General features: G+C 35.3%; 1 protein-coding gene across 4 annotated transcripts in view; it reads left to right on the forward strand.

Annotated features, from left to right (window-relative positions):
- The window catches only part of CDH8 (cadherin 8), a 214,074-nt gene extending 192,738 nt beyond the window's left edge, over nt 1-21,336 (forward strand). For 2 of the 4 annotated variants that reach the window (XM_055726965.1, XM_005432348.3), the window contains exons 11-12: nt 17,887-18,138; nt 19,273-21,336. In XM_055726965.1, the coding sequence (XP_055582940.1) occupies nt 17,887-18,138; nt 19,273-19,766 (746 nt within the window). In that variant the 3' untranslated portion in view covers nt 19,767-21,336. Of the gene's footprint in view, nt 1-613; nt 3,774-17,886; nt 18,139-19,272 lie in introns of those variants that run through there. The other 2 variants (XM_027802886.2, XM_055726966.1) reach the window with 2 other exon arrangements.
- Nucleotides 21,337-26,821: the final 5,485 nt, after the last annotated feature.

The raw sequence follows: 26,821 nt of genomic DNA on the forward strand, positions 1-26,821 counted from the left end.
CAGAAGTCCAATAGCCTTATAAGTAATGAGCCTTCCCTCACCCCAAAATATTCAGTGTCCATCCATGTGAGGTCCAAATTTGGGCCAAACTGATTTTAGTGAGTGCACAGTCAAGAGGGTTTGCTTTTTTTTTTTTTCTTTTTGTTTTAAATTGAAGCATTATAAGTACTTCAGTGATGAACTGTTCTGTTGGTTCTCTATAATGAACTTAATATTTATTCTTACCCATGCTTAGTACATTATACCTATAATAGCTCCAAGAATGTTCATGTTTAAATGTCCATTTCTTCTGTTCTTTCCATCTAGCAAGTTTAATCTGTCACTTACGTCCTCATTGTGCTGCCTTGAAAGTATAGGCAATGTCATGTATTTGAATGGAAATAGCCTGGTATAATCACTTCAACCACTAACTGGCATACATGCCTTTGTATTTTGCACATTTTCTATTTTTCATCAACTCTTTACAATAATAAATATTTCTAAACTATTTTGAAATAGTCAAAGATGACAATTACATGCAACCTCTTTTCTAGCTATCCCAAATAATAAAACCAAATTATCAGCACTACTTCATTTTTTTTTAAAGTACTTCTCTGTCACTGTGTTTTTAACGTAATAAACCTAGATTTTTTTCCATATCTTTTCCCTGAAAATATTTTTAGCAGTGTCTGTCAAATGCATACCTGGAGGATGAGTCTTTTGTTCCCACAAGAGTAACTCTCATGTGTTAAAATGAGTTTCTTTCCTTGAATCAGTTTCTTTTGGCATTTCTCGATATCTCTGCCATTGTCTCAGCTGCCAGCTAAATCTCCTTCTGTGTTTTTGATTGACTTTTCTTTCCAAATATATGCCTCAGAGAGCTAAGAGGTGGCACTGCTATTTCATCGCCCTCCTTCCACTTTGCCCAATTTGAAAGTTAACCCACTGACCTCAGGTACAAATTGCCTTAGCAAGGACATCATTAAACGCATCATTTCTTGGTAGATGTACAATGTACACCTAGAATAACAGCACCCATATGGTCCTTGGATATGAGCAGTAAATCCTCATACACTTTTGCAGTTTCATGAAATTTTTCATAAGCCTTCAGAAACTTTGTGGCCCAGCTGCCATCTGTGCCAGAGAATGTTTGACAATGGCAATTCTCAAGGGAAAGCACATGCTCATATATTTCTCATGTGTTTAATAATCATCCAAATTTTCTTTATATATCAGTAATTAGACTTTCAAGGTAGAACTCTAAAACATATGAAATCACATCCTTTTTAGTGGTTTTCTTGAAAAGTAAAGTTAAGTGATGTGATCAGAGATGTGTCTTGCATCCTAAAATTAAATATTTTTCTACCATGTCTGTCAATATTAGTGGTATAGAATAACATCTAGAAGACTGAATCTAAAATTATAAACCAATATGCGGCATAATCTAGAAAACAACATTATCATCTCTCTTAATAGGCATAGTCTTGGCACCAGAAATCACAAAGAATACTTCCATAATGAAGTGTGTTCAGTGTGACAGTAGTAGAGTTAAAAATTGATTATTCTGATGTATTAAAGAAAACCCTAACAAACACAAGCTAACCTATAATCTGGCACTTCTGTGCCAGAATCTGCCATCCACAGGCAGACGCCATGTTTCTCCAGGAGTGTTCATATTGTGAAAAAAGGTATTATAAATATCATACTATCAGTCTTTTTCTCAGCATGGCATTGAAGTTGGAACAGTTTAAAAAGCAAAGTTCAACATTTTTATAAACTCAGGATACCAGAACAACCTCAAAGCATTGATTTTTTTTTTAATGAATAATATAGTTAATAATGATATTGTTAATATAAATTTACTGAAGGATCTGCTTTTTAGTGTGGTTGAGAGATTTTGCTCAATAAGTTCTTTTTTGCTTATGTTATAAATTCTGAGTTACAGAAGTTAAAACAAGGAAGCATAAAGATGGTGGTGATATTTTGCCGAGCAGAAAGGCCTAAGTTTTATCAGAACAAATCATACGAGAGTTAAGGTAGCTAAACTGCATGAGGCATTTTAGTTGTGGATTTAGATTTTTCTGACATTAAGTCATATTTCAGAAAACTCTTAGTTACATTTCAGATGCTTACTTACCTTTCTCAGTTAAAAACAAAATGTGATTTACAGGCCTGAAGTACCACATTCTACTTATGATCTACAAGTTATACTACACTTCAAGGTTTGAGTGCCTTTCTGAGAATGTCCCAGGTGTGTCATGGTCTGTGGGCTGGAAGGCATGTAGGAATTACCATCCGGCTGTGTGGTGATAAGAGAACACTATGCTACCTTACCTCCCTCGCTATGGAGCAGGCAGGCAGGGCTATCACGGCCTGGAAAAGGAAAGGACAGATTCAAGCATCCACCTGATTAATATGCAAAAAGCGGTATTCAGCTGGTGCAAGCGCTTTTCCTGGAGTGATTGGTTGTGCATAAGGCGGTAAGTGTCAAGTCCCTGAAATAATTTGGTTTTATAACATAGGAAATGCAGTTCCTTATATATTATACTCAGGTTCCTTCATCCTTGGCCCTTAGACAATTGACCTGATTGAAACTGCTTTGGATCAGAAACTGTGTTAGATCATTTTTGTAGGAAAAATAATAAATTTTCTTATTTACATATCTGACAATTCTAAGATGTAATGTCATCTTGTGAAGTAATAGACTGTGTCTAAAGACTCAAAAAGATGAACCCTTTCTGCTAGTGATAAAGTGATAAGCAACATGAGGTGGAAATCAGTACTATAGATCTTTGGACTATTAAATTCTAGAAGACTGGTAGAATTTCAAGCTGCTGATAATATTACTGAGGCACCCAAATACATTCCAGTAATACTCTGAAGTTCTATCTTCCCAGGCACTGAACGCATTTCCATTTCCTCTGTATGATTTCACATTGAAGTAATGTATTCAACTCCTTTCTGCTATACCATTTTGCAGTCCTAGCAAGGTTACACTTTTCCATGGTACAGTAGTGTTAGCCCCATCTAGTCTGAGAATGTCAGTGAAAATATTCTCAGTATATATCTTTCATACTTGATAGCTTTCCGCTTCCTTTACCCCTTCTTTCTTTACTATCGTCACTATTGACTATGTTCTGTTATTCACTGATGTTTTTCCTTGATGTTTAATATCAATTGAGTGCAATTTGAAGTAACTTCCCAGGCATAGAAGGATGTGATGTTTTTTTCTGAAGTGAAGATTACATTACTGTAGATTGGAAACCAGTATTTTTCCACTCCAGTCCTTTGTGTGCCACTTCCTTCACTGACACCTGCTTCTGCTGTCTTTACCATCTTTCTTCTTGCATGTAGATCACTGCTCTTTCTGGACTCCCTGCTAATTAGAACTACAGAACATGTGAAGACTCTGTGCAGTTCCTCTGCAAACATACATTTTAGCCCTATCTGGATGATTTGCACCTTCTTACACTAGTTATGTGATTTTCACCACTTTGGTAGGCTAAAAAGATGAATCCTTCTTGGTGCACATAGCTGCTCTAGCTGAAACTGAATGTCAGAAAAACAGAATCAACTCTTCAAACGCTAGCTCAGCTCCCAAGCTCCTCCACACTTTGACCATTCTGTCTGTTCTGTCCATCTGAAACCTTATTCACTCCTCTCCTGTATTCAGGATGCAGGACTCCAGACAGATTCCCTCTCTCCTCCGCCCTAAGCCAGATGCGGTCCATCAAGTCTTCATTCGACTGGACAGGCCAACCTGATGAATGAACCAGCAAGGAGGGGGCCATCTGGTAAGCCGATTGTCCTCTTTTAGGCATCTTTAGGCTCTTCTTCATCTCTGCTGTGTTCCCCAGCACGTCTGTACTTTTTATAGTTTTGTAGCTGGCAAAGCGTTTCTCTGGGAGCGCTTCTGTTCCACATGCTGTTTAACCTTTCAGTCCTTTCTAATTCAGCTCTGTGATGACAACTTCTTTCCAAGCCTCACCAATACAAACGTTCAGACAACTACAGAAGAGTTGTATGTGCACATGGGAAAATAAGACTAAATTCCACAGCATCACATCCTTGCAGAAAGCGCCTTTTTTAAAAACTGTTTGACTAAATAAAAATGACAAAGCTATTTCAGGACATTTATGTAAACGATGACCCAGCCCCCAAAAACCGTAAAGTGTGAGTGTTGAAGTACAGGATAATACTGTATATATGCAGTATACCATTATGCATACATGACCAAAGAGACTTTTACTTCACTCATTCTTAATTTATTATTTGTGCTGCTAAGCAACAAAATGTTGTCAAGGCATCAATTATGTTTCATTTTATAAATCAAACTAATTAAGAACCAGATGCAATGTGAGTGAAAAAGATCTGAGGTCACTGTTGTGCACCATATGTACAACAGTGCTTACTCATGGTGAGGAGATGGATTGGACAGCTGTGAATTTTCCTGCTGTAGGAGTATCATCATGCTCAGATAGTATAACATAGTTATGTCTCTCTTTCCAGTTTATTCCTTTAATTTCATAAGAAAACTAAAGAAAAGTGAGCAACACTGCTGTGACTTAAAAAGACGAACTAAGGGGTAAAAGGTTATGAAAACAAAAGAGGAAAATAATTTGGTCAGCAAATTAGCATGAAAAGAAATCGTTTTTAGTAATAATATGGAACATGACTCAAAGAAATAACGGAGAGAAGAATAAATTGAATATTCAGTTTGACTTAATTTCAGACACACATTGCGGAAAATAAACATTACATCAGGGTCTCAAAATGGAACTGCTTAGCAGACAGAATGGCATTGTTCTTAATGAGTAAAAAACTGCTCAACTAAGTGCTATCAGGACAACAGTAAGATCTGTAGTACCATCTCTCTGGAATTTGCCTTCCAATGCAAATTGCTCCAATAGCCCTTTAATTTTCAAAGGTTCCCTAAGTGCTTTAAAAATGTAACTCCTTGAAAGCTAACAGCAACCACAATAATTACATTCTATGACTTTAAAAGTTTTTCATAGTAGTATTTGTAACTAAGTGATTACAGAATATTTGAAGATAGGTTTCTAGATTTTTAATCAACCGTCTTCTGAAAATAAGATTTCTGCCAAAGTACCACTTCTGGTTTCATGGGTAGATCTAATTCCTCCAGGTTTTCTGCAAGAAACAATTCCTGTAGTGGAAGTGTTGATGGACAATGCACTGTTTGATTGCTTATAAATGGGTTTAATTCACTGAGTAGGAGAAATTATGTCCAGAGCTGAAGGTCCTGGTAGAGTCTCTGCCCCTTCACCACCTCAATATATTATCTGACAAAGACATATTGCATCTTAAGAACCCCCCTCTGTTTTCTCCTTATTATTTGGCTTTGTTTTGAATGCTTGATTTTTTCTCTATTGGTGTCTAATTGGTAATTATGGCACAAGACTGTTTTTCTTACTTTTTTTCCACCTTGTAAATGTATTGGTTGTTTTCATTATGGAATGTTTCTTTGTGTTATCACGTTCTAAATACAGGCTTTTGAGGGGGAGTAAATATTAATTTATTAGTTGCTCTAATTGTAATTTATTTTGTCAATTAATGAGAAACTAGATAGGAGTCCCATTTTAAAGTTTCACTTGCAGTCAGGATTAAAAGAACCCCAACACTCTTCCACTAGAGGAAGAATCTAAACAGCTAGAATGAAAACAATATGAGCAGGGATAATCACATATTAGCTGTTAAATTTTCATTTGATTAGTAAAAGTCTCCTTTCATCATAATAACACATATAAATTATACAAACAGTTTGCATATGGTTCCTCCATTAAAATAAAAGGTACTAACTTTTCACACTTAGCCTCAAGGCTTGTATGATAAACTATTGCACAACTAACATTATAATGTGATTTAAAAAGACACCGACTATTTTCCAATTTGCATCTTGTTTTGAACCAATTACAGAAGTGGTGTACAGGAAGGAAGAACTTATTATTGGAATCACAGTCGTTCTTCCTACAAGGTGACCATTACACGGATTATTATGTGAAGTCTATGCCTATACATTCTACCGAGCCTGTCTGGTGTGCTCACATTTATTCTATACCCTTTCCTTTTCTCCTTACTCCTTTTAAGCAGGTTCAAGAATGGGCTGTATATCTCTGACAAGAACAAATCTAGCAGTGACACACTGAAGGAAATACAACATTTTTAATGATTCTGACCAGAGCTTCTCACGTCAAGTTTTAAAGAATAATGGAGACAAAGGCTTTATTCAGTTTAGGGTGGGGTGGGGGGTGGGGGTGGGGGTGTACCACTTATGATATTTTCCCATCAAGTTCTGATTTTGTAATTTGTATGGGTGGTCTTGTTGTCAAATGACTCACTTTGTTGGTCTTCATTTAATTCTATCTCATTAGGATGTATTCCATTTGGGAAGCATCCAGTAATTAGTGATATATTTATGTAAGTATTAGTATTTAATATTTATATAATAAATATGCCTAGAAGGCAATCCATTCAAAGGCCAGAAAAGAGGTAGAGTACATGATTTTACTGAATGCAGAGATCTTACATATGGAGCCAAATGCAGAAAATAAATGAAACACTTAGGTTGACCTGTCTAGTCTGGGGAGAGAGTTTGCATATCCTAAAATGATAGGATGTGCAGACTTGGTAATCAATGCTGATTATAGAGGGAGTGAAGATGGGCCCCTGTTTGAAGTGAGATAATAAGGCAGCTTGTTAGGGAGAGATAAATAGAAGAACTTCAAGAAAAGGACCAGATGTCTGCTTGATGGTGTTGAAGAGGGAGAGCTAGTGGGGTCCTTCAAACGTAACATGGATGGATGCATAGTCAGAGTACAGTGAATCAGCGAAGCAGTAGTAGTTGTATGCCCATATTAAAATAACAAAGTCAGATCACCCCAGCTTGGCTTAAAGTAATTGTGGGCTTAAGCAAGTAACCTTTATTTTTGCTATAGGCTAAGGTCTATGTATATTTTTGAGCAGTAAATGTAACAATGTAGTAATATTTTTTTTTATCTGATTCTATAACAAAAGATAAATCAGGAATAAAGTCTTATCTGTGGAGTTTTGAATGGAGTTAGGTATTGCAGTCATAAACCTTAAAAGGAGCATCAATAATAATCACTGAATGTTGGTATGTCCTATATTCTATAGCATGTTGGACTGTTGAACACGAACATTGACTTTCTTCTCTAATTTTTATAATGTAATAAAACACATTACGGTTTCACATTGTTTTCATAAAATCATATAGAACTTGTTGGGATTGTTTGTGTTTTGTTAGGAAATGTTTGTTCAGTTGAACTTAAAGCTAGAATCTAGGTTATAGGAAATAATAAGAAATAAGGTAAAAATATTTCATGTAGCCTTTTTGAACTTACCACTCTCTAACCTTGCTTAACTCCGTCATGTCACTTTCTATAACATTTTCATCCATTATATATGACCCTTCTGTAAATTATACAGTGTTCACGCCAACAAAGAATAAGACCTTGTGATCTAAGAGCACTCTACAGCAGTTGTGGGATGTTTATTTTGGTTAACGAAGTGTTCTGGGGTTCAGAATACTTTTGTATATCTTAGTTACAGGTTTCCTATATGATTTTGGATGGGTCATTTAATCACCACGCCTGTCATTGTGCCATGCATATACTGCAGATGTATTGTAAAACATTCATGTGATACTCACATGTGACATTAATGGCTCCTATGGCATTAATGGCTCCCTATGGATCGGTGAAGACTGATCTTCAAGAGTGCTTTATGGTGTCCATTTGGATCCTTCTGAAGCTCCCAGGTAGAAAACATGTAGAAGTTACTCTGCCACTCAGGGAAGCATTGTTGTATCTTTGATACAAGCTGGAGTACAAAATGTAGAGGAAGGTGTTTTACACTTGATTCTACATACCATCTTTATCTATCCCACAACATTACAACTTCTTTGTACTACTTTCTATTATTCAATAAGAAAATTTATTTTTTTTATAATAAATCAACTTTCTCTTATTTTTTGTTTGTCTGCTGCTAACACACAAGACCAAAAGATGTATTTGCTAAAAACTTTAGAATCCTACTGCAGTCTGTCTAGCAGAACCACTTGCTTCAAAACTTCATATAAAAGCTTAGCTTTTTCTAGACTAAAATTGTTTCTTTTAGTATTTTTTCTTTTCTTTTTTTTTCTAGTAAGGAAACGTATCTTTCTCAAAGTATCTGTTGGTTTTTTCTGCTCTTTGTTTTTGGACTATTTAAGTTTATTTCATGATCTCGGAGGTTTTTTAGCATATTAACATGTATTCTTTTTTGCCAGTAGAATTGCCTAGTCTCTTGTATTACTTTTATTTGATCCTGCTCCTTGCAGCGTCTTCCTATATACTTCATTTGTACTTCATCATGAATCAGAAGACAACAGGAAACAATTTCACTGTGATATGCAAGTTGTTCTCTATGCATAGAGATGCATTATATATTTGTACCTTATACTTTCTATGCTTGATAGGAGGAGAATGAATAAACGAAATGTCTTTCGTTTTGCTGCACATATATTTCAATAGTGACTAACACCTGGTTTACTATTTACAGAATCTCCACCCCCGGAGATATTCAGAAGTTGCCTGGACATGGTCCTGGGCTCTAGGCAGCTGTGCTTGAGCAGGAGGGTAGGCCAGATGACCTCCAGAGGTCCCTTCCATCCTCAACCATTCTGTGATTCCATGAAAACACTAGAACACCTTATGAACTGATGCTATAGTTTGAGGATATTTACCAATATAAGCACTAACTTTATCATATCTCTACAGTGGTGAGGCAGAACTCATATGCTGACATCTTTCCCTTGCTCCTTCTTTTTCCAAGTTGTGTGTTGTGTCACACAACATATATAGCAAAGTTAGGGTCTTGTGGTATGTCCTAGTCTTGAAATTTAAATGTATGTGCACATGTGTTCCTGTAGACCTGCTTTGCTTCTCAGTAATCTGACTGTGATGGCAGTCTGGAACTTCTGGCTATGCCAGGTTTTCTCTGTGTAATGTTTATATGGTATGCAGAAATGTTCCCAAGAGTATCTGGAATATTTCCTTTGAAAACTTTATGCAATTTATTCCACTCTATAGACAGGTAATTGGTTTTTTTTCACTTACTGACATTCCTTCTCTGGATGCATTTTGCTGTTCTCTGCATATCAAATGACCGTTAGTCTTCACCATAGGAGACACGTCCTTGTTGAGAGGTGTGCATACAATAAGACATTATGTGTATACTTTGAGTGTAAGACAGAGCTATAAATTACTGCCATTAATGGCCTGATGATAATAAATTTTATTGTTTTATGTAATCTGCATATGAGAATGTCTTCAAAAAGTCATTATCATGCTGCCTGTGTGCCCAGGGGCAATCTTATACCATAGCATTTCAGTCTTTCAAATTACAAAAAGCTAATATAACTCCTGATGACATTTACAAAAATGTATAATGGCACTCCTTTCAGTTCTCTCACAGAAATTATTCTCAGTGAAGTTAAAGGGAGTTCTGCGTATATAAGAACTGTAGGATCTGGCAGTTTTTAAAATCAAAGCCACTTTTTTCTTTTTCTTTTTCTTTTTCTTTTTCTTTTTCTTTTTCTTTTTCTTTTTCTTTTTCTTTTTCTTTTTCTTTTTTTCTTTTTTTTTAAAAAGTGGCCCTGGCTCAACAAAATGATAAGTCAATTTTTTTTTAATTTATTTTCTCTACTGAAAATACCTCAGCAATGTAAGTCATATTTAACTTTCAATGTTCTTTGGCAGAGAGTACACAATCTAAATTTCTTCTCATAGTAAGTTATTATATCAGTTATAAACCTCTGAAAGTTGGCATTTTGTAATGCAAGTTCTGATAAGGCTTTTATTACACCAGTACAAATAGGCTGCATTTCAATAAATGCTGGTTGGTTTTTTTTTATAGTCTGGTGGTTGCTTTCTGCCGTTATATTTCAAAGTGAACATTATAAGAAAAAGGAATAGCATAATAGAAATACACTGTTATGGCTTGAATTTTGTTCTCCAACTGTTATAACAAAGCTTCAGTATGGTTGATATATCCAATTACAGATTGAGTTTTAATAGATTGTTATAAGATCTACTGGTAAATAGTTTTAAATTCTCACTATGTGAATGTATATGTTCCATACAGTATTGGAACAGAAAAGACAGTTATCATGGCATGGAGAAGTGGCTCTTAAGTTGCTTAGTGTGGAATTCACTTAAATGCCAAGAATATATCATGTTTAAAACCCAAAATGTTCCTGCTTAAGTTTTCTTTTTCTTACTATGGTATTCATAGTTTACATTGTAGAAAGAAAGATTCACTTCAAACTTCTGTGATTGTCTTCATGGTCATGAAGACTCTGAAACTTTCCAGACCCTAGAAGTAAGTCACTGAAGTAAGAATTAAAGGATGTGTATAAAGTGAGGAAGGTAAAGAAAGTAGGATGGAATCCTTGGAACTCTTCCATAACCTACATTTTATAAATGCCAGTGAATCTGCTTGAGATTTAGCATTACGTATAGGAGAACCCCAAATCAATGTAATGTGTAAAACCGTAAATCTCACCTGAGGGGCTTAGATACCTGTCTTTCATTTGTTTCACTTCTAGACTGCACTTGTAAGTACGCATTCATAATAAGAATAAGAATCCATTATCCCTAAAGAGAAATACAGATGGCAAAACCTGGGGATATTTTGGGGTTTTTATTTATCTGCAGCATTTTGTTGGAATCTGGTAACACAGTAATGGAAAGCTCTTGGTTGCAATGCAAAATATAGCCAATATTTTATCAAAGCATTCTAAAACACAGTATTACTTTCTGAAACTTTTTGGTTAAAGTAACAAGTTAATAGAATTAACTAGAATATGTAGATTTCAAAAATGATCCATCATTCTATGCAAATTGCTCTGTTAATAATGTATTTTTAATGCTAAGCACATTTGACAGCCATTTCATCTCTTTCTAAACTAAAGCTTGGCAACCTGCATTAATTCTTACACTTTACAGATGTAACATTCAATGCACATGCCATGTAGTGATGTGATCCGAATAAAGTAAAGCATGTCAAAGCAATGTGATTATTAGTAAACAAGTTTGTGGCTGGCTTATTGAATACAACAGAGAAAAACGAGAGGCAAAAGCCAGTGCTGTTTTAGCATCTTCATTGGCCTGAATTTGCTTCGTATTGTGGGACTGTCAATCATAACCAGCACCAGAGGATTCAGAAGAGATAAATGGGCATAACATCAGAGAGCAGGTGAGATTAAAATCAGGCATACTGGGTACAGTTCAGACAACCGTGGTAACAGTGTAACTTAACAGACCCAGAGCACAAAGTTTCCTGGTTTGACTTGCCATAAGTATCCATGAATTAAAAAGAGAATTAAAAAGGTATTATGTCCTAATAATTTCTCTACCACATTATCAATGAAATTAGTATCGTTTCAGACTCAGTGCATGCTTCTACATCATTATTTATTCAGCAGGGATTTTCCTTCCTTCCTTCAATGGGTTACAAAAACAAGGTATAAAATTTAAGAGCTGCTGCTAGACTGTAAGTGACAATATAGATAAGTTTGATTATAGCTCTGCTGGACTAAAGGTCAAAGGAAAGTTTTAGAATACTTAAGAGACAATTATCTAAAGTTCAAACTTTTCCAAAGGAATATAACTAGAAATTATACAGACTATTATCTAAAGTTCACATTTTTCAAAGGAAAAATGTACGAGGAAATGCTTATTCCATCACTTTTCTGTAAATTTGCCTCAATTTTTTATTCAAGAATTTGTTTACTACAAGTTTTGCATCACAGTAATATTCACACAATTATTCTGCTTTCCAAGAAATTTTATCGTATGACAATGATGTATTCTTATACATGATTAAATATTACTTTGCTCATGATTCAAAATTCCCAGCAGCACTTTTTATTTCTGCAAAGCAATACATGACCTGGAAATGTGTTTAGGTTTTTTTATTCGTTAGTTGATTCAGCAGTTCAATTCTGGCATAAGCTATTATTATTTAGGCCAATTGGGAAAGAAAAAAGTAATATTCAAATATACAAAATATGTGACATTTTCCAGTTCTTCTCCTTATCAGTACATTTGCTCACATGGAATGAATACTTTTTTTCCTGTGTTCTTATTGGTGTTTTAAGGGATTCCAGAAAGTCCAGGTCTCTCTAAAAATAAAAATTTGTTCAGGTGCTTGCTGAAGTATCATAGGAATGTTTTGTGAATTGCCATTTTATATGTTGGTACGGCATGTGACTTACTGTGGTGCAGGAGAGACAGTTTGATCAGTCAGCTGGATTTTTATAGCACAAAAACTTTTTTCTTTTGAACCTGATGTCTGCAATCAAATTTGATAGCAGTCATCAATCTGCATTTTTGAAAACATCACAAATTTTTGACATTCATGAGAAGCAGGTCAGTTTGAAATACCTGTGAATGCTTCAGTGCCCATATGGTTTGGCTATCATAAATCAGACAAAATATACTATAAAAATGGCCTCTTTTTGTTTTCAGATTATTTTATAAGCCTTCTACTTGAATAAAACATTTATGCCTTTACCACACAGATTAGGCAAGGGGTCATATTTCTTGTAAACTGCTGTTCAACAGGGTTTTGTGTGAGACAGTTATCAGGAAAGATCTAGCACATGTAAAATATTACACATAACACAGTTGTGTTATATATATTAACACAGATACATATATGACTTCTCATAAAAATTTATTTGGTGTACATAAACACACCGATATTAAAAATACTAAGTTTAAAAATTAAAAAAAAATATTGTACGGATACTAATGAACAAATAGATTGTTTTTGCATCTACTAACGAGTGGCAAATTATAACATGCAAACTCAAAATTGTTCCCTTTTAATCAAGTATTCCTTTAGAAAGTGTTACAGCCTAAGGCAGAAACAAAAAAACCCTGTCTTACATAAACACAGGTGTATCTCTCCAAGCATTTTAATGGCATTCTTTTGGAAGCAAAAAAACAACGTTTCTACCTTGTACCTAAGCGTAGTCTGAAACATACAAATCAGTTTTCCAGCTCAGGGCCTGTCTGTGAATAGCCTTTTACACGGTGAACATTGATGAAGGTATGCTTTAAGTTGCAGCTTCTGGGGTTTTGTACTAGATCAGAAAGCAGGTCATAAATATTCTTTCCCACTGCTCTTGTAATTATAAGAATAAAAAAAGATTTCGAAACAGTTGAATTGACAGAGAGATATCACACGTGGGACTATGACATTGAGTTTTTGGGGCTACATTCACTTGTCTTTTCTGTGCAGCATGATGCTGCCAATCTAAATATGTGTTATTTGTAAATCCTTTCACAGAAAGGTATGTACTATTGAGAAAATATGCAAAAGAATAATGATTAATGTATGGCTTATATCTCATGGAGTGTATATAGAGACTTTCTGAGAGTTCTACATGTCTTTGCACAATTTTATTGGTTCCCAGCCTCTAAAATGGGGATTGGAGTCTTCCCCATATTCCACTGTTTCTTTGTCATTAGGTTTCAATTTTGAAGAAAAACAAAAATACCAGTATTATCACAAATCTTTTGAAAATCTGTGTTTAACATTGTAAGGTCTCCAGGATGTATAGTAAGTATTACAGGAGGTGTGTATATAAATTAATAGTTATACAAAGAGCTGAAATGTTATCTTAGCATTCTCTTGAACATTCCTTTCTAGAGCATTTGCAGATGACTGCTACATATTATATAGCAAACTTTTCTTGGAATGTCATATATTTTGGGGTTTCTGCCTGTGTTTTGGTAGTTTCCACTGAAAATTTGACAATAATAACTTAATTACTCAGTTATTTCAAGTTTTTATGTGAGAATAGATGCCACTTATGAACTGAGGAAGGAAACGAATGAGCTGTCCTCCTCTTTTCATTATCAAAAAAAGCAGGGAGTATCACAGTAAGGATTTTTTTGCTGCTCTTCTACTTTTGCCAAAGGACTCTATTACAGACAATCTGTTTTAGACTAAAAAATGTACACAAAAAGGTGGCTATAATAAACATGAAGAAACATTTATTTCTGTCTAGTGTTTCCAACTGTAAAATTTCCAATTAAAATTCTTACTTCACATAAGTAATATATCCAGCACGGATAAAAAATTCTACCAGAGTCTTTAATAGCACAAATGATTTGATCTTTCTGAGAACATATAAAAGGGATAGAAAAAGAAAGATGGAAAAAGAACTATGTAGGTGTAAGGTTACACAGCAGGGAAGTCCACTGATCTCACAATATTAGAGACCGTGAGGGAATTATAATATGCACAGAGCAAATGACACTTGGATGTAAGCTGCTTCTGTTTTTTACTTTTGTTCTATCATTTTACTGTCTGACTTAAAATTGCAACATGCATTCTTGCACGAAGTGGGAGATAAGTTGACTTCTGCCTGTTAATTTCACATCCAGATAGATGTCCATGCCATTAAAATCACTTGTGTCTAGCAAATCCAAAAGTAGCTTTGTATTGAAACTATTACATTTACTTTTCTCAAAATCTTTCATCCAAGAACCTCAAAAGAGATCAGAGGGTCTTGACAAGAGTTGGGAATCTGCAGGAAGCACTTGGCTCTGTGGTAAGCATGTCCTTGGTTGTGGTTATTCAAAGTACTTTTGTCTAGAAATCACACTGGACATCTTGTAAAGACCTTCTGTGCTGTCATTATTTGTTCCAGCTAGGAGGGAGATATTCCCGTAATAGCCTCTTTCATGGTTGTTTTGCAAATCTGCTTATAAACTTGAGAAACTCAGAGTCATCTGGTGATCTAAATGATTGATCTGATTTTATGTTTAAAAAAGGTAAGAATGAGCTGCAGATCTAAACTGTAGTTATATATTCCTGGAGCTGTGTTACTCTGACCTTACACTGATGCAAAAATTTGTGATGAGTTAAGATAATTATGAAGATCACTTATCTTTCACTATTCCTTAAGCCTACAGGACAGAATATATTTCCTAGTCCATCCTGTGTAACTGGTACATCAACATCAGTGTTGATGTACATTTCATCAGTGAAATGGCATTTAATAGGATTCTGGCATTTCAGTGAACTTCTTCAAGCCCTTCCCCACACAGAAGGGTACAGAAGTCGGGGGGGGGCTTATTTTGGTTGAGAATGTCAAAGGACCTCCTGAATATACCTCACTAACTGGAGGTAAATGCTTAGTGTATCTCTTTGCTTATGGCAGGTTGCCTCAGAGCTTTGTTAACAGAGAGGGGCTCTTTTTTTCTGCGTGTAATTTTCCATGTTTTTCTAAAAATAACATGAAAAAATAAATAGCCTGAACAGCGCTATAATGAAGAATCAGTGGGTTAATTGGAAAGATGAGTGGAAAGTGATTGTCCCCTCTCCTGCTGAGCACCTGCTGCCAAGTTAATTCATGCAGCAGTCCTGGAGGTTGTTCCTGGAGGAGATTCCTGCTGTTTTGTCGGCTATGGGTAAGGGGAATGTCCACAGAGAGGAGAAAGCAAATCATACAGATTGAGTTTATTGCTAATCAGCTGCCAGGATTTATTTTCAAGTTCTAGGAACCAACTAAATTGTCAGTTAAAAGAGTCCTTGTTCTTCACTCAAGAATCACATCTCCAGCAACACCAAGGTATATTTATTGTAAGACGTAGCAAAAAAAGGGAAGAAATTTGTTGCTAAACAAAATTCCCAAGGCAAAACTGAATACTTACCATCCACTGGCAAAATAACTTGGTCATTTCATTTTGCTTTTCCTATTGACTATTGATTGCCAGTTTTTTCCCAGGCACAACAAATGCAACTTTAGTCTAACAGAGTAGCTTAAAAAAAAAACCAAAACAAACCAAACAAAACCCAAAAACACCCCCCCCAAACCACACCTCTGTAAAAAAAGTTTATCTTCTCTCCTTGTTTTCTATCTTGTCTTACATAATACTAACTATTCAGCCATTACAATTTCTTTTACACTTAAATAGTTCAGCTAAATTTCCCAAATACTGTGCATATCTTTTGCTTCATTTATTTTGAACTTGATTTGATAACTGTTACTGGTACCAGTTAGTTTCTTATACTCAGCACAGCTTTACTGATTGGCAGAAATGAGCACTTTATTTTCTCTATCCCTTCTCCTTCCTCTCGTTTTTTATGTCCTCTTCTATTTGTCTCTTTATAGCACTCCTCCTTTTCTACTTTGTTTTATTCTGTGATTCTGGTTTACAAGAATTTTCTGAACGAGGAGGAGCAGCAGTGAGTGTGTCAGAAAGATGGAAGGGGTCTGAAGCTGTCACCAAGAGGAGCTTCTTTTTTCTTTTCTTTCTTCCTAAAGCCATGTGCCTTAGCTCTTTTGCATATCTGTAAAGGGCAGGGATGCCAGGGCTCAGCATATCAATCCTTTCCTCCAGCTTGGACAGAGAAGGACTGTACCAGGCTTATAGGAAGGCACAGTCTGTATCAGTACAGATTTCTACAGCACAAGAAGTCACTGTGTAATATAACTATGAAAGTCTCTGGAGTTCTGAGTAAATGACTACAGATGTGATACTTCTGAGTGGGATTTATCTCAAAGACAGACAGAACTGGAAATTGAGCCCCACAGTTTTTTCTCCTTTAAAAGGTTAAAGCAAAAGGATTAAGGATGCAACTTCTGCTGAGATATTTTTAATTTTGTAGGAGAAAATCAAATAGACAGATAAATTTATTTTCCAGTATTTGAAAATGTGTGTGTGTGTGTGCAGAGGAGGAAAAGAATGCTATCAGATAAAAAAATGTACCTTTTACACATAACAATAGATGTGGCGCTCTTTGGTAAAGCTATACACACTGATATTCAGGAAAACTTATTTACAATATTATTTTACTAACATAACATCTGCTTTTGTTCCTTGCAGTTCAGCTAGAGAGTAAGCATGACACTGGAAGTGGTTTAACTTGCACTCATGAGTTTAAACCTCGGATACATTCAAGCAAGGAGGAGGAGTGCAGTTTTTGCTTAATTCTAATGTGTGCTAGTTGTTGTCTTAAAACACACTTGACTTTTCCACTGCATTATAGTGGCACATACGATACAGGGTATCGTCAAGGAGTTTGCTCCTATTTGAGCTGTCAGAATTCTTAAAAGCTTATACCTGGAATTTATTTTCAGTAAGCACATATGCTTCCTTTAATTTTGTAAAGGCCACAAAGAAGGACTAGACTAATTATTTAGCTCCAGGGTGCCATCAGTTTTGATGTGACTGTTTCCAACTTGAACAGATAAAAAACTTCTGTCATGGAAAGACAAATAATTAGAAATATTTTTTGTTCTGCAAAGGTATTATGAAGTGAGCATATGTGTACTCTTTATACAGTAGTTAATTTTTAGGTTGATCTTCATGTGTTGCATGCGCTAAATGCTAAGGAAAATGCTGAAATGATGACATAATCTGCAATATAAATTATAGTGAGAACCTCTCTAGGCTGTGTAAGAGTGATTGGTAGGTGATTGCACCATGGAAAGATACAGTAAGACTGTGAAATCAAAGACCTTGAACTTCAGAAGGAGCCTGCTTGAATTCCAGTTTCTTAGTCATTGAGTGGGACAACGAGGCTTCATTGTTCTTTTGTATGAAACAATTACCCATGTGCTTAAATACCAAATAAACTTCCTACCACATGACACAAGAAAATGCATATGTTGCATTCACTCATTTTTGGGCATGGGCAGCCAGACAGAAAGGGGAAGGATTTCTGTGCCACATGCTGCTGGTATAATGAGTGTAATAAAGTGCATATGTGTTTGTATAGAGATTTTCTGAATGCATTAAGAAAAAGCTGTGGTTTTAGCTGTTATTCTGTGTGGTAAACCAATGCAAGTTTTCCCTTTTCCAGATAACACTCTCAGCATATTGGCAAAGCATAGTGGATTCAGCCGACAGAAGCAAGAAGTGTATCTACTGCCAATCATAATAAGCGATAGTGGGAACCCTCCTATGAGCAGCACTAGCACTCTCACTATTCGAGTCTGTGGTTGCAGCAGTGATGGTATTGTCCAGTCCTGTAATGTTGAAGCATACGTACTTCCCATTGGACTCAGTATGGGAGCCCTAATTGCAATATTAGCATGCATCATTTTGCTGCTAGGTACGTATTCGTTTCACAGTCTGGTGTTCAAAATTTTTCTGATTCCTGGGTGGCTGTAAGCAAGCAAAGAAGTCACATGGAAGGACATACAATCTAATACAATGTAATGTGCAGCAGTACTGAAAAACATTTCAGGACTGCATCCTTACTTACTGAGACTTGAACAAAAGCATATAGAACAAAGTCCCAATCTGAAATAGTCTTACACACATTACATAATAAACAGGTATGGAATATGAAACTGAAAATAAAATCAGGTATGTTAAATAGCAAGATGAACACAGTATGTACTGCACAGATGGAAAATGAATTGGTTGTATCTTCTAAGGCTTGTATGAGTTTATCCTGGATTGGAATGGCACAAGAGATATTACAGTTTTACAAGATCAGAAGTACTATATTTCAATAAAACATACAAAATTTGTATAAAACATCATGCAAGGGAGAGAACAGTGAAGGAAGAGGCCTATTTCTGCACTTTGCAGCTTCACTTTGTAACTGAGATTTACATCAGTAACTGAGATTTCAGCATTAAGCTGCAAAAACATCAGTGTAACCATTTTAAAGCTTTTTATGCATCTGTCCATGATTCTGAAAATGGTATACCTAAGCTCTTTCTTTTTTGCTTTACTGTCTCATTCTCTTTTCAGTTATATAATGTGAGCCTGTTGCAACACAAAAAATAGACACCAATTTCCTTCTGTCATCAGGGCTATGTTTTCAGAAAAACATCCTCTAATTTTGGAAAATTCCATCATAATGTAGATCATTACAGGCTATGTTCAGTGAATGATGATAGGTTGACTTCACTTAGATTTGCAACTTTTCCAAAGGGAAAAGTTGTTTAATTTTGAGGCTTAAAACTGGAAGGATGCAAAATCTTACTGCTTAGATAAAATTGAGACTCAGATGTAAATACAAGCTGATAATAGAAAACTAGAGGAGTAACCACAGCTCCCGATCAAATTTTTATCATGTGAATGGGGTTGAAGTTATAGGTCTTCAAGATTTTCACTACCCTTATTGCTCTTATTTTCACAAAAAGCAACATATCACCTTCTGCAACTGCCCTTAACGTGTAGTTCTTTGATTGGAAACTTTTTACCTAATCAGCCTGTGATGCTTTCTTTGCAGTCATTGTGGTGCTGTTTGTAACACTAAGAAGACATAAGAATGAGCCTCTAATCATCAAAGATGATGAAGATGTGAGGGAAAATATTATTCGGTATGATGATGAAGGAGGTGGAGAAGAAGATACAGAAGCTTTTGACATTGCAACTTTGCAAAATCCAGATGGAATTAATGGATTTTTGCCTCGCAAGGATATTAAACCTGATCTTCAATTTATGCCCAGGCAGGGTCTTGCACCTGTTCCTAATGGTGTTGATGTTGATGAATTTATTAATGTAAGGCTCCATGAAGCTGATAATGATCCCACTGCTCCACCATATGACTCTATCCAGATTTATGGCTATGAAGGAAGAGGGTCAGCAGCTGGTTCCCTTAGCTCATTGGAGTCCTCTACATCAGACTCAGATCAGAATTTTGACTACCTCAGTGAATGGGGTCCTCGCTTTAAAAGACTTGGAGAACTTTACTCAGTTGGAGAAAGTGACAAAGAGACTTGACAGTGGATCACAAACTTTTTCAATGTTGACTTAATGATCATGTAATATTCTAGGGCCACTGCTGTTAGTTAAAACTGATGTGGCTTTTTGTTTTAGAGGCAAGTTTAGCGCCGGTCATCTATAAAATCAATTACATTGTAATGTTGAACCAAAAAAAAAAAAAAAAAGTATATGTTAGGAGGTTAAGTCTTGTGGAGTGTGAAGTAAAGTATGTGGAGTGTCTAGAAGTCTTTGGATATTTGGTATTCACTTGACCACTCTGAAGATGGAGATTTGGATCTTTGATTATCTTCAGTGAATTGAAAAGAACAAAAAGAAATTGGTGCTTTCTCAGAAAACGGACTTGCAGGGATTTTGCTGTTGAACAGTATCTCCTGCTAGTATGTGTAAAGCTAATGGTTTGTTTCTGCATTGCCAACAAAGATCCTGCCACAGAAATGTTAAAAGCAATATCATGGTCTTCTTAGCAATGCTGAATAGAAATAGCATTGTAATTTCCTACTGGCTTCTACTGTGCAGTGACCATACATTGTACATACAGTAATTGTTGGCCACGTAACCACAGACTGAATATCATCTTTAAATATTGTGTCAAGCCTTAAAATATTCACATGTTCTTAATCCATTCCAGTGATGGGTAATAAAGCCTACTAATGTGCAGAGATTCAGAGGCAGGGCTACAAAACCTTGTTTTACAAAAGGATCTTTTTCTAGAAGAAGGATCAATCCTGTGCTTCATCTTCTGAAAGGAAAGAAAAAACTGTGAAAGGGGATGGACTTACATATATGAAAGAATTGCTGATTTTATTGCTAAAGATCAAATTTATTTGTTTAATCTTTGAAATAAGTATTTTATTGATGTCCATTACTGCTTTTATTTATTAAGACTGATAACATATAGAGTAAGATTATGAAGAAAACTAAATTATATCCTTTAGATTTTTTTTCTATATATAATGAATGTTTAATACATGTACATTTTGAAAAGAAAAATTACAAATTGTTGCAGGTTAAAGCAGTAACCTATCCATTTGCAGTAGCTGAATTTTAAGAGAATGCTGGCAGGAATAAAACTTTCCCAGAGAAAACTTTTGACAGTTTTATATCTTCTTCATAAATCTAGTACCTGGTGTTTTTAATACAAGCACAAACAGCTGGAAGTAAACTGGTTCATGTGAATATTTAAACTATAGACTTTTAGAATTATACACATAACAGTACAGTAAAAAACATGCTTATAGTTCTCCACTGTATTAGAGCAGGAACCAGTGTGTACATAATTTTACTGCTTATGTTATTAGCATTTCTTTTCTATAATATTCATAGTGATGCACCAGGGCTCTTGCACACAGAGAAAGAACACTAGAAGCTGCGAGCATACTCAATTTGTAATGCAAACTTGCCATTTAGAAGTAGCAATTGTATAATAAAACTGCGTATTACATGCAAATCATTTTAATTTTCTACTTTGTTTTGAAGCTATATTATTGTTTGTTTATTTACTCCATGTATTGTATTCAGAGAAACTCCTGTATTGTTTCCTACTTTGTGAAATATATTTTTATAAATATTTCTCTTGTTACTGATTTTCTTTCAGTTTTACCTGTACACTGCAGAAAGGAATCTGCCTGAATATCTTCATAGTTTTTTGAGGAATGTAGTTCCTTCAAAATTATTTATTTATTAATTGAATACAGTCAAAATAAAAAAGGGTAATGTTTGAAGCAATTTTTGACAATGTTTGCAGAATTAAATACACAGCAGCCTTGACCACAGGAGTTATGTGTATCTAATTCCCTGCTCCATGCTGAAAAATAACCTCACACTTTTTTGTTATTGCTAGTAAGAACAATCCCCTCTTTTTAAGCTCCTGTAATGTTTGTTCTGCAGATAAAAATGTCTTAATGCATCACCCTCAATTTTGCCTATATTTCAAAATGGAAACATTTACTTTAGCTGTGGCATGGCTGGTTGTAATGACTGTAGTTTGTGGACAACTAACATGCTAACACCACTTTTATATGTATTATAAAGATTTTGTTGTCATTAATGAAGTTCAAATTCATTTAAGTTACACTGCATTAAAAAAAATTGCTTCTGAATAACTTTATACAGCAATTTGGATAATACTATAAATTGAACAGTGAGGTAATCTAAAGATAGAAAAGAAGCAGTCATCAAGATTTCAATGAAATCAAACAGGTTTATGTAACAGATTGTAATCAAGGCCAAACACATTCTTACTAATCACTTGGACCAAGTGTCAGGGTGTTCTGAATTGCCATGCCAAATCTAATAGTAGTGTAAATGGAAAAGTCTGATTTGAAATTTAGACTAAGCCAATTTCTAGACTACATCCCAATCCTGGGAGCAAAGGAAGGTGCTGTGAGATATGGATCACATTATTGTCTATAGTCACATAAGTGTTTAGGGCAAGTAGCTCTGACTATGAGTTATATTATCTACTGCAGAGTTTTGCAAAGCTCTTTTGTAGGAAAACTCACAAATGGATAACTCTTTGATTGCCTTTTTGATTGAAAGTTCCATCTGAGACCATGACAGCGCATTCAGTAATAAGATTTCCAGGAAAAAAAAATCCCATCACTGGCACTGTAGGAGAGGCAAAGCATGACAGAAATCTCATCATTGTCAGTCGAAAAGAGATGGTAGCTGCTACTGCTGGGCATACTGTAAATTGTGCATTTATACAGGTTTTAAACATGAATATCTACAATGCAGAGGGGAGAAAGAAATTAATGAATTTGTGATCTGTCAATAGCAACGTGCTATTTCTTGAAGTCATTGCTGCCCCACCAAAGGGAAATAATTCATTCTGCAAACTAATTCCATGTAATTTGAATATAAAATTTATACCAAAACACATTAGGGGTTTAAATGTTGATCGTTAGTTTTCTAGTACTTCTCCTTTTTTGACAAAGAAATTAATTCAGTATAAAATTGTTTTGGATAACAGCGGTATTGAGGGGGATTAGAATCATATTGTTCTACGTTTCACCTCTAGATTTAGACATATTGGTGACATTCTTTTTAAGCATGTAAAATGGTAATTCATCTTTTTCAACAACATTTAATTAGCAATTGACTCATTGTAAGTGACACGGAAAATGCATTAAATTAGAATTATTAATACTGATAAATTTGAGAATTAAATTCTCAAAATCTTTTACAAGTGCCAAGCGCCTTAGAGTCCCACTAATTCTGGCTTACCTTCACCTAGCTATCTCATTTTGTCAGAATTGCTAAAGTAAATCATCCCACACATGAAAGGTGGAATTCTACATTTTTGGCATGGGCATTGTCCAGATACAAAATTAAGCTGAGGCACTTATATATGCAAGTACTGAGAAGTGAATGTGTGTACATGTTTACAAATTATAACTCAGATGACTAAAGGTCTTCGACATATCCTGTCATTTCCAGTAACTGAAAGCACATGCTATTTGTGTGCTATGACCTTGAAATCAGATCATGGGAAGCTCAGTTAGACACAATAAATTTTCTATCTGGTATTATTTATACCTTTTTGTCTATGATGAGTTTGAAATGACTGTGAAATATACAGAAAATAAAATGGCTGAAGATTTTCTTTTAAATCAGCAGTTGCTGATCACAGGAGAAACATTTAGCACTATGGCAACTCCAAATACCATCAACTATGTTACCGTACAGCAGTAACAATCCTCAATTTGGAGAACTGACAGAATGTCTGCAATACAGTATGTTCAAAATAACTTTATTTGTACAGGTCTGCTAGAGATGGATCTGCTGATTCTCATATACAGAGAAAAATAAATCAATTATGTTATTTCCATGCAGTTGCATGTACCTACACGTGTGCCTGGCATATTTTTTTAACAGCCTGCATGGTCATGGAATTCTAGAAATGGATAAATGGGCTTAGAAAGCTTCTCCAAAGTTTGTCCAGCTGGAGGAAACCTTGGCAGGTAATCTGTTTCTGTATCTGATTTTTGGGGGATGTAAAATTTAAGTCTTAATTAAGCCATTTGTTTCTCCCCTTTTCCCTGCCCCTCTCTCCACCACTTCACTATCCTGAGCTGTAATACTGTGAACATAATATTAGGAATTAAGTTCATTAAGATCACATAGCTCTATTTCAGCTTATTTCAGCTGGTGTGCTCACTGACTGGAAGTAAGCAGGTAGGCCAGGATAGTTAGATTCACCAAACTCTCTTCCCTCTCTCTTACCCACAACAGTATGCAAGTGACTTTACTTTTCAGTTGTAGTTAGAGGACTCTGTTGTTACTTGAACAAGTTTAAGTGCTGAATAAAATAAGCAAATAAATAAATAAAAGGTATGACTAGAAGCAATACAAAACCCTATCACAGGAAGACTTGTAGTGAACAGTCTGGCTTACTTATACCAAATAACTGTTTCTGTATTTTAAAACACACTGGAAATTCTAAAGCTAATGATGGTGCTTTTTAGGTAATAAAAAGAATGTTCAGTAGCAACACACATTCATAAGTACCTCTGATCAAGCGAAGTGAAAAGAGGTTACTCAAAAAAATATTTTTCTGATTTGGAATGGTTTTAGTATTAGCAGGATGTCCTAGTAAATTAAAGTTTATTAAAAGGACAAAAAAAATGGTGGGGGGAGTATTCATCATTATTAGTTTTCTTTCAGAATGTAGCAGGTGTCATTAGCAGCAGACAGAGTACTGGTGGAGTGAGCAATGGAAACTTTCTGTAGTCTTATCATTCAGAGAAGCTGGACTTGTATTATTTCCACATTTGTACACTGTTTGTGCAAGACAATTTTCTGGCTTTGTGGAATATGGAAACCAATTCAACTTGCTGTATAAGTCACTGTGATGGGTTTTGTAATCACACTGCAAAATTAGTCTAGCTGCTGTATTATACTGGCTTATGTGCTGCAGAACTAGTCCCTCTCCAATGTCATAGTATTTTAAATGAGAAAATATAAAAGCCCTGACAATGCTTTTTGTGCAACTGCAACTAAGACATCTTCCAACACGGCTAATAAAAGCGAGCTGAAGCAGAGTTTCTGTACAGAGCCCTGTAAATGTGTTCATTAGCATTGCAACACAACTATTCTTTTTTTTTTTTTTTCTCCCTCTACCCCCACTCCTCCATCACAAAAATTAAACCAGTGAAATAAACAAAATGAAAATGTCAGCCTTGTCTTCAGAAAGGATATGTAATGATTTAGAAAATTCCCTTTCTTCTCCTTCTACCATTTCAGATGCTTGCTTGAATGAAATCTGTGTGACAATTACAGGCAGATATGAGGGATGAGTAGAGGTTACCTGTTTCATTACATGAATGGAGAAAACATTTATAGTATGAAGGCAGTAGTGCACTCTCCTCAAAATCTCGTCAAAATAAAAATCTTGCAGATGTTCCTCTAGGGAATGCTCATCACACCACACATATTCAGGCAAAGCTTTTCCTCAATGTATACAAAATAGAACTGTTCTTTCTCTGTGCACTCCCAACAACTACTTGAAGTCCAATACTGGCATCTCAAATTCCTGTTCATCAAACGAAAATGGGCCAGCTATTCTGTGGTAGATACCTATATACAGACTCACTCCACAGTGCTTATGAACACATAGATGTGTATCTTTACTGATGTGGAAAGGTTTTGATTTGTGAAGTTTGGAATAAACAGCCAGTAAGACAAAAGGTAGGTAGCATTGATAACTGATGGTAAAAGGATGGATGATTCTGGAATAGGTGCTCATTTTGAATCTTACTTGAGTATTTTTGTTGCCTAAATCTAGCCTTGGTTTGTTGTGGGTTATTTTTCATTTCAAAATATTAACAGCAAAAAAGTAAATTCCCTGCTCTTCATAACAGCTTGTTTTTTCAATTATAAGACAGGTCTTATGTTGGGGGGTATATGTGTCTTTTTGTCATTTCTTTCTTTGTTAATGTAACTTCCAGTGACGGCAACATTGACACAGTTCATTATGCCAGATTTCACAAGCTGGCGGTATCAACAATTAATATAAAAGATATGTAATTTTAATTGAAATATCATTTATAGAATTGCAAGTAATGCAAAACCAGTTGAATCACCTTTAAAAATAAACTCCAGCAGTCCCACATTTCCAGCCACAGATGTTACCACTTTTGGACTAATTTTCAAATACACTGGTATACCTGTATTCACATGCAGTTGGCATGAGTTTACTTGCAAGAGAATACCTCAGTCTCTTTAGACATTGTTGATGAATAAGTTTCCTATATTTTATTAAAAAAAGTATGTCATGATTTAAACCTATGGACAAGGAAAGGGTAGGTTTTTATACTCAAAAACATATTCACAAGTAGAATCCAGAACTGAGTCCTGGTCCAACGCCTCAGCTGTGAAGATACAGACAAGTGGACAGCTGATCAGAGGCAAGTAACAGATTTTTTTCAGCAATGCATATGACTTCCCTCCTTCACACAATGAAGGGGTCTTGGTACAACTATCAAGCGCATGGTGGTTTTGTAGGTTACCTGAGGCAGGGTGTTATCCCAGCCTCCTGCCAGGTAAGTTCCATGACAAAGCTATGAAGGTTGCCCAGAGCCTGCCATCTACAGAGGGGCAGGTGTAGCTTTACAGTCCTTGCTTTTAGTCTTTCAGTCAGTACTAGCTTCCTTTCAAATTCTTCACTTTCAGATCTTAATTGTTTCAAGTTGTAGCAACCCAGTATAACCTGTTATACCAAATAAAGGCAGGGTATTGTTAGGTAAAATGTCATTGCAACACAGAGCAGGAGATACAATTAATCCTTCCAGAAAAAGGTCAAGTATGAATCATCGAATGCTGTAGGTTTTTAATGGGTATTTTCCAACCCTCTCACTTCACATGAAATACCAGCCATTTATTTTATTGTATATAATATTTCTTCTTTAAATGAAAGTAAAAGTTGATGATAAAGGAAGTTTATTCAGACTGTCATAATGTCTGCTGATTCTTTTTTATAATTTACAAAACAAATAGGAAATTTTCAGACCATAATTGTATAGACACAGCCTAATATCTGACCAGAACAGAAG

The sequence above is a fragment of the Falco cherrug genome, chromosome 14 (assembly GCF_023634085.1).
Source record: "Falco cherrug isolate bFalChe1 chromosome 14, bFalChe1.pri, whole genome shotgun sequence".
Taxonomy (NCBI): domain Eukaryota; kingdom Metazoa; phylum Chordata; class Aves; order Falconiformes; family Falconidae; genus Falco; species Falco cherrug.